At 40.8% G+C, this 12,326-nt stretch overlaps 1 protein-coding gene across 1 annotated transcript; it reads left to right on the top strand.

Annotated features, from left to right (window-relative positions):
- Positions 1-1,334: 1,334 nt before the first annotated feature.
- On the top strand, positions 1,335-10,614 carry LOC311047753 (uncharacterized protein). The gene is made up of 2 exons (XM_084060594.1): positions 1,335-6,663; positions 9,385-10,614. The coding sequence occupies exons 1-2, from the start codon at positions 1,440-1,442 to the stop codon at positions 10,095-10,097; spliced, it is 5,937 nt and encodes a 1,978-aa protein (XP_083916720.1). The 5' UTR covers positions 1,335-1,439; the 3' UTR covers positions 10,098-10,614.
- Positions 10,615-12,326: the final 1,712 nt, after the last annotated feature.

The following is a 12,326-nucleotide window of genomic DNA, read 5'->3' as shown; positions in this document are numbered from 1 at the left end:
TGAATACTTTTACTTCTACTCCACAACATCTCAGAGGCAAATGTTGTACTTTTACTCCACTACAATTATTTGAAAACTTTAGTTACTAGTTACTTTTCAGATATACATTTATAAAACATGCATTAACCACTTTAGCCTCATTTTATACATAGGCTATTTGAAAATAGCCGATCTACAAGCTCAATACGCGTCGCATTGCGTCGCATTGCGTCGCGTTGTGAGCTTGTAGATCTGCTATTTTCAAATATTTTTGTACTTTTACTTTTGGTACTTTAAGCACATTTTGATACCAATACCGTTGCACTTTTACTCAAGTAAAGTTTTAATTCCAGACTTTTACTTGTAATGGAGTATTTCTACATTGCAGTATTGGTACTTTTACTTAAGTAAAGCAATTGAGTACTTTTTCCACCACTGCATACATGATAAGATTCTATACCAAAAAATATCATAAGTAGCTCTACTTTGCATTTGTATCAAGTAGCCCTCCCTGGATAGACACAGCATCTGACTTTAGATTCCTGCTTTTCATGACTCAGAAGCCAAAGTAAACCACATTATTTCCTATTCACCACAACAGAATCCTGGCTTCAATCCAGACACCAACATTGTGCTTCAAATGCATATTTAGACCTGTTGCATCTGCCACTCACATGTTTACTGACCTATTGACAGGAAGCATAGGACATGCTTGCCAAAGCAACTGTCGCACACATGCACATTCAGAGTGCTGATACATGGGGAGAGAATGTGTGTTTATTATTACAACATGGAGTGAGAATGTGTTGCAAATGTTCCTCATTAGGGGGTTTGATTAGGTTGAAAGCAATTTGGTAAATATTGATAGGACAATATAATCTCCTTTGAATTAATTCCTTAATTTTAAAGCGTGGTTAATAACGTTGTATGACAGATTCACAGCTCACGCTCATTATTTATAGTTGTTAATAACCTTCTGGTCTCTCCCGCCGCTATCTCAGACACTATTCACTGAGAAATGCTTCCATTAACAATATTCCTCTCATGTTTTTCACTGTTTCGTCTCTTCTCTCCTCTCTATCCTAATCTCCCTCACACATCTCAACACACAACTCTGGACTGAACAGGCCCATCAGCTCTCTCCTCCCTTCTTGTCTGTCTGCCATCCTCCCTCCTCCTCTCTCTCTCGGTCACAGCTTCTCACAAACTGAGGTGGGTCACTGGCGTCCTTCAGCACCCTCTTCCCCTTTCTCCCTCCCCTGCCCACTAGAACTCAGGACACGATGAGGCTAGCAGCACTGTGCATGTTTGGGACTTTACTGGCCTTCTCGGACCTACCTAGGACTACAGCCAGCCCAGGTGAAGGAGCCCAACATTGGAGTAAGGGGCCCTGCACTGTGATTCTGAAACCTGCGGGTGCATGTGGACAGGGGCAGGATGAAAACACATGCCCGTACCGAATGATTCTTCCACCGCTCACTGTCCATTTGCCAAAACAGCTCCAGGACCTGGAAAATATTGTAAAGGAGGTACAGAGGCTGAAGGACAACGTGGATCAACTCAGGAGGACTTGCTCTGGTTGCACGAGTAGCCAAAAAGAGAGGGACAACACAAGGCTACGGGAAAGGGAGAAAGAAGGTAAGGAACAACACAAGCTTCAGAGGAATTTTACAAAAGGGAGAGATGCTGAGAGACCAACAGAAAATGAGAGAGACTTGGCACAGTGTGGCACAGATGGTGTTAAAGAGGGAAAGGCTATTCTGGAGGCAGAGGGTGGTGGTAACATAAAAGATGAGACAGTGAGCAGTGGGAAGGGTCAGTTACAGGAGGCAGAGGTGCAACCCAGTGAGGAAGACAAGACAAGACAAGGGGAGAGGATGAGAGAAGAAGTCACGGTGGAAAATGAACATGAGAGGAAAGAAACAGTGGTGATCAGAGGAAATAACATGGGAGATATCACAGAACAGACGGAGCATCAGGTGCAAAACAAGGAAGAAGGCAAGAGGACAGGTAATGATGAGAAAAAGGAGAATAGACAGAATGATCGTCATCCGTGGCAGGAGAGAGGTGAGACAGAAAGGGGGGCGGAGGAGATCTCCCCTACTGGGAAGCCCCGAGCGAGCGAGAGGACGACTAGAATCCAGGAGCACAGGAATACAGAGAAAGAGCAGCAGAGAGAGGAGAGAGGAGGGAAAGGGATTAAAGAGAGGAAATCAGAGAGAGAAACAGAGACGTCTATTATAGAGGAGGGGAAGATGGAGAATAAGTCAGAGACAGAACAAACTGTCCAGGGTGTACAGAGGGACAGGGATGAGGATCTGGCATCCGGTCAGCCGAGTGAGATGACAGACTTGTTTTCACCAACCCCGCACCCTCCTCCTAACCTTAGTTCAGTTCCATCACCTGAGTCTACAGGTATAGGAGTCTCCAGCACCAGCTCCCATGTTATCACAGGTAATGACAGAGGTTATGATCACAGCTCTCCTGAACTAACAGGCAGTGCTTCTGTGAAAAACGTATTTATTTCAAGTTCTGTGTTTATAACGGGCACAAGGGCTACTCCTAGCCTAAGCACAACCCCCGGTGAGGGGAGAAGCTACAAGACAACCAGCCTTATATCTAGCATTGCTGACATCTTATACCATGTCAAAACAACTGGGAAGGGGTTAACAACTAATAGAATGACTGAAACAAGGAACCAGAAACGGAGTCAACAAACAACATCCAGTTCAAACACTGGGACCAGCTCCATCACCACCAGCATGAGACCAGATGCAAGCTCCTACGTTAACATTCACTCAACTACAGCAGCTACAACAACCACTCATCCTAGTCACATATTACACACCACTGAGAGGTTAAGGGCCACAACCCTCAGTTCTTGGACCAGCACAAAAAAGGACAACGCAAAAACCAAACCAGGTATAAAATCCTCACCTGGCAAAAAAATTAAACCTGGTCAAAAGCCTAAATCTAACCAAAAGCCTATAAGCCCAAAGCCTAAACCTGGCATCAAGCCATCACCTGATCAAAAGAGAAAACATCCCATACCTGACAAAAAGCTTAAACCAGGACAAACTGGGAAGCCTGATGGAAAGCCTTTACGTAATAATTTGCCCATAACTGATACTGTACATGAAAAAATATCTAATTATGACCAATATCACTGGCCATCAACAACCACTGCCATGAGTCAATTGTCTAGTTCTCTCCAAACAACCACCAGTCAAAGCACTAGGACCAGCTCCATGAACAGCAGCCAGAGACCAGCAGCAAGCTCTGACAGCAGCATTCACCCAACTACAGCAACTACAACGACCTCTGACCCTAGTCATAGTTTATACATCACTGACAGCTCTACAGCCACAACCCTCAGTCCCTGGACCACCAGAACAAAGGACAACACAAAAACCAAACCAGGTGTGAAACCCATGGCAGGTGAAAAAACAAAACCTATTCAAAAGCCTAAATTTAACCAAAAGCCTAAAACAGGACCAAAGCCTAAACCTGACATGAAGCCTTCACCTGATAAAAAGAAAAAAACTGATTCTCCTCACCAAAAACCTATACCTGGCAAAAAGCTTAAACCAGGACAAACTGTGAAGTCTGATGGGAAACCTTCACATGATAATTTGCCATTAACTGATGCTTACCCTAAACATCACCAAACACTTATTTATGACCAAGATCATACTACTGAAGAAGAACATATAACGTTACCAACCCAAAAGCCAAAATCAGACCAGAGGCCTATGATCCCAGACCCAACCCCCACGTCTGACAAAAAAACTATCCAAGGTCAAATTTCAAAGCCTGGTGGAAAGCTGTTGCCTGAATATTTACCAACAACTGATGCGAATCCTGAACATGATGAAATGTCTGATTATAATCCAGATCATATGCCATCAACAACCACTACCTCTAGTCAATTGGCTAGCTCTCTACGAACAACTGCCAGTCCAAGCAATAGGATCAGCTCCATGACCACTGACAGCAGCATTAGCTCAACTACAACAACCACTGATCCAAGTCATAGTTTATACATCACTGAAAACTCTACAGCCACAACCCTCAGTCCTTGGACCACCAGAACAAAAGACAACATAAAAAACAAACCAGGTGTAAAACCCATACCTAGTCAAAAAACAAAACCTATTCAAAAGCCTAAATTTAACCAAAAGCCTATAACGGGACCAAAGCCTAAAGTTGACACCAAGCCTTCACCTGATAAAAAGAAAAAACCTGATTCTCCTCACCAAAAACCCATACCTGACAAAAAGCTTAAACCAGGACAAATTGGGAAGCCTGATGGAAAGCCTTTACGTAATAATTTGCCCATTACGGATACAAATCCTGAACATAACAAAATATTTCATGATCAATATCACTGGCCATCAACAACCACTGCCATGAACCAATTGTCTAGTTCTCTCCAAACAACCACCAGTCAAAGCACTAGGACCAGCTCCATGACCAACAGCCAGAGACCAGCAGCAAGCTCTGACAGCAGCATTAGCTCAACTACAGCAACTACAACGACCACTGATCCTAGTCATAGTTTATACATCACTGACAGCTCTACAGGCACAAGCCTCAGTCCTTGGACCACCAGAACAAATTACAACACAAAAAACAAACCAGGTCTGAAACCCATACCTGGTCAAAAAACAAAACCTATTCAAAAGCCTAAATTGAACCAAAAGCCTAAAACGGGACCAAAGCCTAAACCTGACATGAAGCCTTCACCTGATGAAGAGAAAAAACCTGATTCTCCTCACCAAAAAACCCTACCTGACAAAAAGCTTAAACCAGGACAAACTGTGAAGGATGATGGTAAGCCTTTACGTAATAATTTGCCCATAACTGATGCAAATCCTAAACATGACAGAATATCTAATTATGACCAAGATCACTGGCTATCAACAACCACTACCGCAAGCCAATTGGCTGTCTCTCTCGGAGCAATCGCCAATCCAAGCACTAGGACCAGCTCCATGACCACCAGCCTGAGACCAGCAGCAAGCTCTGACAGCAGCGTTAGCTCAACTACAACAACCGCTGACCCTAGTCAGAGTTTACACACCACTGAAAGCTCAACAGCCACAAGGCTCAGACCTTGGACCACCAGAACAAAAGACAACACAAAAACCAAACCAGGAGTGAAACCCATACCTGGTCAAAAAACAAAACCTGGTCAAAAGCCTAAATTGAACCAAAAGCCTACTGGTCCAAAGCCTAAACCTGATATCAAGCCTATACCTGATCAAAAGAGAAAATATGAGCACCCTCTAAACCCTCCCAAACCTGACAAAAAGCTTAAACCAGGACAAACTGTGAAGGATGATGGAAAGCCTTTACGGAATAAGTTGCCCACAACTGATGCAAATCCTATAAATGACAAAATATCTAATTATGACCAAGATCACTGGCTATCAACAACCACTACTGCAAGCCAATTGGCTGTCTCTCTCGGATCAATCGCCAATCCAAGCACTAGGACCAGCTCCATGACCACCGTTAGCTCAACTACAGCAACCACTGACCCTAGTCAGAGTTTACACACCACTGAAAGCTCAACAGCCACAAGGCTCAGACCTTGGACCACCAGAACAAAGGACAACACAAAAACCATACCAGGTGTGAAATCTATACCTTCTAGAAAACCAAATCCTAGTCAAAAACAAAAAAATAACCAAAAGCCTATAACTCACCCAAAGCCTAAACCTGTTGTGAAACCTTCACCTGATAAAAAGAAGAAACCCGATTCTCCTCACAAAAAACCCATACCTGAGAAAAAGCTTAAACCAGGACAAATTGTGAAGTCTGATGGGAAGCCGTGGCATGATAATTTGCCAATAACTGACGCCCATCCTAAACATCACCAAATACCTAATTATGACCAAGATCACTCGCCATCAACAACCACTACCACTAGCCGATTGGTTAGTTCTCCACGAACAACCACTAGAATAAACATTATGACCAGCTCGATGACCACCAGCCTGAGACCAGCAGGCGTTAGCTCAACTACAGCAACTACAACAACCACTGATCCTAGTCTGGGGTTATACATCACTGAAAGCTCAACAGCCACAAGCAGTTCTTGGACCACCAGAACCAAAGACAACATAAAATCCAAACCAGGTGTGAAACCCATACCTGGACCTGCAGTAAAACCAAAGCCACGCCCAAAGACAACAACTTTTGATACTTCTTTGATCAGCAGGGCTCCAGGAAGCATTCCCAACACCAGTTCTGGAACACCGATCCCGCCAACCAACCAAAATACTAAAAGTGTGTCACACTTAGAGAATAAGGTCACACTCGGTCTAAAGGAAACTGCAACCAGACAAACTCCTAAGACATACAGAACAGCAAGCCGCAGTCCTACTAACACCAACAGCCAAACTAGCTCCACTCTACACTCAAAGCTCAGCTCTGATTTCCTCTCAACAACCCCTGCCACCTCAAAATCTGACCTCTCTACTCCTAGCCCCATTCCTGTCTCCACTACCTCCAGTGCCCGAGAGCTACGTGTGAAGATTAACCAGGTGGCTGCGAACTTGAATAACAGCTGGGGCCTAAATGGAGGGCCACAGGACAAATATAATATGACGAGACATCCAAAGGAAGACGCTGAGAACAGCAACACGAGTGAAAGCCAGCCCCTGATATCATCTAAAGGTAAGAGATGATAATCAGTCTTACTCTTTAACCACTTAAGCTCTATAAACTTCGATGAATAGCGAAAATAGCTGATCTACAAGCTCACAATGCATCACGAAGCAATGCATTGTTTTTTGTTTTTTCAACAATATATTTATTGATTTTTTTCCTTTTTCCACAAAATATTACAACATTACATTACATACATAACAGAAAACAAAATAGACAAGTACATTTAAACATTACAAGACAATCACAAAATAACAAAAGGATAACACACAATGATATCAGCACTACTCCTCTCCAGATTCTTCCATTAAATGTGACAGATTATTGTTTTCCATGTACTGTATAAAACGACCCCACACCTCCTGAAACAACTCTTGTTTGTCCTTAAGGATATAAGTGAGCAATGCATTGTTAGTAGATCTGCTATTTTCACTAGTTTTTCACTAGTAAAAAAAAAAAAAAAAAATATATATATATATATATATATATATATATATATATATATATATATATATATATATATATATATATATATATATATATATATATATATATATATATATATATATACTTTCTGGGGGGGGGGGGGGGGTTCAATCTTTTGAAATAAAGATTAGATTTTTTTGTGCAGGCCTATGCCTAAAATAAAGGTTAAATATTTGTCTGGTTAAAAGTGGTTAAACTCAAACATTACACAATTATGTTTTGATCATGTAGTTGCTATTGTCAGTGTTTGTATTGGGCATTTCAAATATCAAATGTAATAATAACAGAAGAGTTGCTCTACTGTTATGCAGTTACATAATCTAATTGCTTCAATAAGTCAACTAGGAGCTGTTATTAAAAAAAACGTCTTGGCAGAAATGACAGATACAAGTTAATTTGATTAACTTGAATTTCAGAACTATTACACAAACACTGGGGGGGGAGAGAGAGAGAGAGAGAGAGAGAGAGAGAGAGAGAGAGAGAGAGAGAGAGAGAGAGAGAGAGAGACGGGAAAGGAACTAGGGTGGGAAGGAACTAGGGTGGGAAGGAAAGAGGGAGAAAAAGAGAGAAAAGAAGACTATCCATTTTCCTTAGCATGTGACCATTCCTGTGAACTTTAATAAACCTTGAAAAAGAGAATGGTGAATTTCTTTAGATGACATTATAGTTTCCGAACTTTTCTTTTTTATACAAAAGAAACTAGCACAAACATTGTGAATCAGTTCTCTATGTGGAAATTGTGACATTACAATTATTACCCCATGGCAGTTCTTAATATCACATCAATGGCAAAGTTAACAGAAGTATTTAAACTAAGAAGGCAGTGAGACCAAAGATAATCAATAATGATGAGCATAATTAAATCTGAGATCATCATCTTTGCAACATATGCTGTGTGGCTAATCTTTGTTACATGAGGAATTCACGCATGTGTGCAATGTCCATGTCTGTGTGAGCAGTGTTTTGGAATAAAACCCACAGCTGCACATTGCCTTAGAGAGAGTAACAGCTTTAAAACGTCATTTAATAGAGCACAGCTAACAGTGAATAACTAATTAAGTATCACATCAATCTTGGATTCTTCAGCCAAACACATTTAGTCACTTACTGTAAGGTCATACACTACATATCCAGTAGAAAAACAACTTACCTTGAACTATGCAACTGTAGGCTTTATTTTTCTAAAGGATAACAGGACTTGTATGTTTTCTGCCCTTATGCGTAATACAGCAAGTCATTTTTGGTTCATTATTAATTAGTGAGTCCAAACTGATAGAAGAGATGCAGTCAGTGTTTCACTTTATTTTGAAACACTGCATGATCTAAACACATTATGTGTAAATATTTCTATCTAAAACATATCCGTTTGGACTCATTTTGTAATTGTACTTCCAGAAGCTGGGTGGGGCGGTGGTCATCCAGCATTATCTTCATTACTTAATGAGAAATGTAAAGGGATATTTCACTTTCAAACATGTTTGGGGTCATTTTAACGTCTACTCAGGCTTTTGTGAGCACCCCAGTTTTAAGTTGCTTGTTTCAGTATTTATATATTTTACATATAACCCATTGTAACTTCAAACTCTATTTCAACCATGTTAGATTCATTGAAAACACACGTCCTTGGTTCTGGTGACTGATATTGTCCTTATGCGTGAGAGGGCAGTGTTTCTTCAATTCCTTTTTTCATTTCCTTTTCTTTCTTTTTTTAAACCCACCCCCCTCACGCATTAGAAGGACAATATCAGTCATCAGAAGCAGGGACTTGTATTTTAAAGGTTAAAATGTAATTTGAAGTTACATTGGGTTTATATAGGAAAGGGGCGTGTCTGATCAAATGAATATCAAAAATGTGTAAATACTGAATCAAGCAACCTAAAAACATTCTGGGGTGCACACAAAAAACACATTAAAATGACCACAAACATGTTTAGTGAAATATCCCATTAAAACTCAAACCATATTTGTATTTACCAAATTGTATTAGATGTGAATTTAACCGGTAGAATACAAAATCTCCTTTGTGTTTTGGTACACACTGTACACATTATTATTATTTGTATTCTTAGCTATATCTCTTTTTTATGTTTGTGTCCTGTTTCATACTGTGGTACTGCCATGCCTAATTTCCCTTATGGGATCAATAATGCTCTGTCTGTCTGTCTGTCTGTCTGTCTGTCTGTCTGTCTGTCTGTCTACCTATGTAGATTAGTAATTTGTAAAACATACTCTTTCTGTCTGCAGTCACCACATCACCGAGAGACTGCTCTGATCATGTAGTCAGAGGAGGGAAGAAAACCAACGGCATCTACCAGGTGACCCCTGACCCCCATAACAGGACCTTCCCAGTGTTCTGTGCCATGGAGCCAGGCAGTGGGGGGTGGACCCTCATACAGAGCCGCCAGGATGGCAGTGTGAGCTTCAACCGGACATGGGCCGAGTACCGATCAGGATTTGGGGAACTGGATGGAGGGGAGTTCTGGCTGGGAAATGATAAGATCCACCTGCTGACCCGTGCCAGGGACATGGTGCTGCGTGTGGAGCTGGAGGACTTCGAGGGGGTGGAGGGATATGCAGAGTATGGGCAATTTAGGGTGGCGAGTGAGAGAATGCGCTACCGCTTGACAGTTGGTAGTTATTCGGGCTCTGCAGGTGATGGCCTTACCTTCAACAGAAGGTATAATCATAATAACAGGGCCTTCACTACCCCAGACAAGGACCATGACCGCTACCCATCCGGGAACTGTGGGGCATACTACAGCTCAGGGTGGTGGTTTGATGCATGCATGGCAGCAAACCTTAACGGGAGATACCATGTGGGGGCATACAAAGGGGTCCGGGATGGTATTTTCTGGGGGACATGGCATAACATATCAAGAGAGCACTATCCCACCAATGATCGGCACTCTTTTAAAACTGTCAAAATGATGATCAGACCCAAAGGCTTTGCACCGTGAGTCTTGGACTACCTTTTCATGCTTGAAAACAGTATGAGATGACATTATAAGCTTTATGGGTAATTACAACCAACCACTAACTCCCACCATGAACTCACAAGCTGTCTTTTAAGCCAAATGATTATTGTGCACTGTTGACACAAGGCTGCCGCCTTGTGTTGGTATATTGCAATACTTTTCTTTATTTTTTTCCAAGGATTTACTCAATGTATATGAAACTGAGGAAAGGTGTACATAGTAATTACGAAAAATATTCTTATTCATAGAATATCTTTTCGTAATCTCTTATTTTTTCTTAATGGAAATATTGTTTTAAACTAGTTTTTATGATGACAAGAAAGAGAAATCCTCTTGTGAAGTTATTTTTCTATCAGTAAAGATAGATATGAACCTTGTGGGTAGCCTATGAGCAATAGAGAGACTGCTAAACATAACAGTACTGGAATGTTAATTGTTCGTTGATATATATACTGTTGACTATGTTTGGTATAATTTTGCTATTTTGAGATCAATAAAATGTGCGTACAAAAAAACCTTTGCATTTCACAAATGTGCATGTTCACATCATGTATAGCCTACTTGACTTACTTAAGACCATTTTCAAATATTTTATATTATTTTTATAATATATTTATTATAATATTTTTACATTTTGGACAAAATAGGCAATTTTACATCGGCGTGCATAGATGTCACTAGTCTAGTGCCCACATATCCTGTATCCAGTGGTGGTAAAAGTACTCAATTGTTTTACTTAAATAAAAGTATCAATACTGCAATGTAGAAATATATCTGTTACAAGTAAAAGTCCAGAATTCAAAAGTATCCATTATGCATAATGTCCCATTTCAGTTTTCAAATGTATAAAAAATCTTTTAAAAATACCAGATCTACAAGCTCACAATGTGTTGCATTGGTCGGCTGTTATCAAATAGCCAAAGTTTAAATAGACCCCTTAACAGACGACGTCACACTGATGAGAACCAGTATGCGTGCAACCAGTATGCGCGCAATGAAACCCATTCTATCAGCTCTCGCTAGGACGCGCCTCACTAGCCAACACACAAGAGGGGGTTGGGGTGTGCTGAAACCAGCGCACCCCAAAACAACAGGTTGGAAATGGATTGCGTGAAACAATCACCCTTGCGTCCAGTCTAAATGTTAGTAAACAAATAATTGGTCTATAGAGCTGAAGTGGTTAATGTATGTTTTGTAATAATAATCCAAATCTACAGTAATTTATAACTAAAGTTTTCTAATAATTGTGGTGGAGTAAAAAGTACAATATTTGACTACTATTGTAGTGGAGTAAAAGTAAAAGTATAAAAAATTGGAAATACTCCAGTAAGTGAAAGTACCTCAAAATTGTACTTAATTACAGTACTTGAGTAAATGTACTTAGTTACTTTTTTCCACCACTGCCTGTATCCAATGCAATTTGGCCATAGGCTGTAAGAATCTGGCACGCTATCGGATTCTTGCAACAGTTTGGGTTTTCTGCAGTTGATCTGGAACGCTCCCAATTTCAACCTGGCCCCGGAGAGAGAAGATGGGCTTGAATAAACCTGCATTCCCCTGTAAAGTGATACAAGTGTATTTAAAGCGTATGACGAATATTCTAGCACTTATCTCCGGAATAAATCAATTCACAACTATTTGCGTATGACAGACAGTCAGTGATTGAAAAAAAACTCACAGTCACAAGACTCCAATTCCCGTCATTCTGTTCGAGGCATGTCCGGCTGCGTTTCAGTGTTGCCAGATTGTGTGAGAGAAATAAGCAACCAGGTCTAGGAAAACAAGCCCAAAAGAAGCAACTTAGAATAGATCATATGAGCGCTTTAAACCTATATACATCAGCTTTTTGAAAATAACTAATCTACAAGCTCACAACGCTTGTAGATGTTTTACAAGCGTTTTTCAAAAACATCTTGAAATAAAATGTGGAATATTTGGAAACGTTTTGAAACATTCTAACAACACAAATAGACTACATATTAATTTGGGTGGTCCATGATGACATGAAAATATTTGAGAACCACTGGTTTGAAGAACATATTGGGGGGGGGGGGGCGACCATCCGTAGCTACCAGTTTACTTTACAGAAAAAGAAGCCCAAAGTCGCTTATAGTAGGCGGACTTGGCAACAATGCTGCGTTTCCGGGCGAGTGTCGACAAGAGGAAGTCATAGAGGAGGAAGCGTCTGATTGGACGAGACACAAGTAACGT

Source organism: Gymnoscopelus microlampas (assembly GCF_963454915.1).
Source record: "Gymnoscopelus microlampas genome assembly, chromosome: 6".
Taxonomy (NCBI): Eukaryota; Metazoa; Chordata; class Actinopteri; order Myctophiformes; family Myctophidae; genus Gymnoscopelus; species Gymnoscopelus microlampas.
This window is presented reverse-complemented; position numbering and strand designations above follow the sequence as displayed.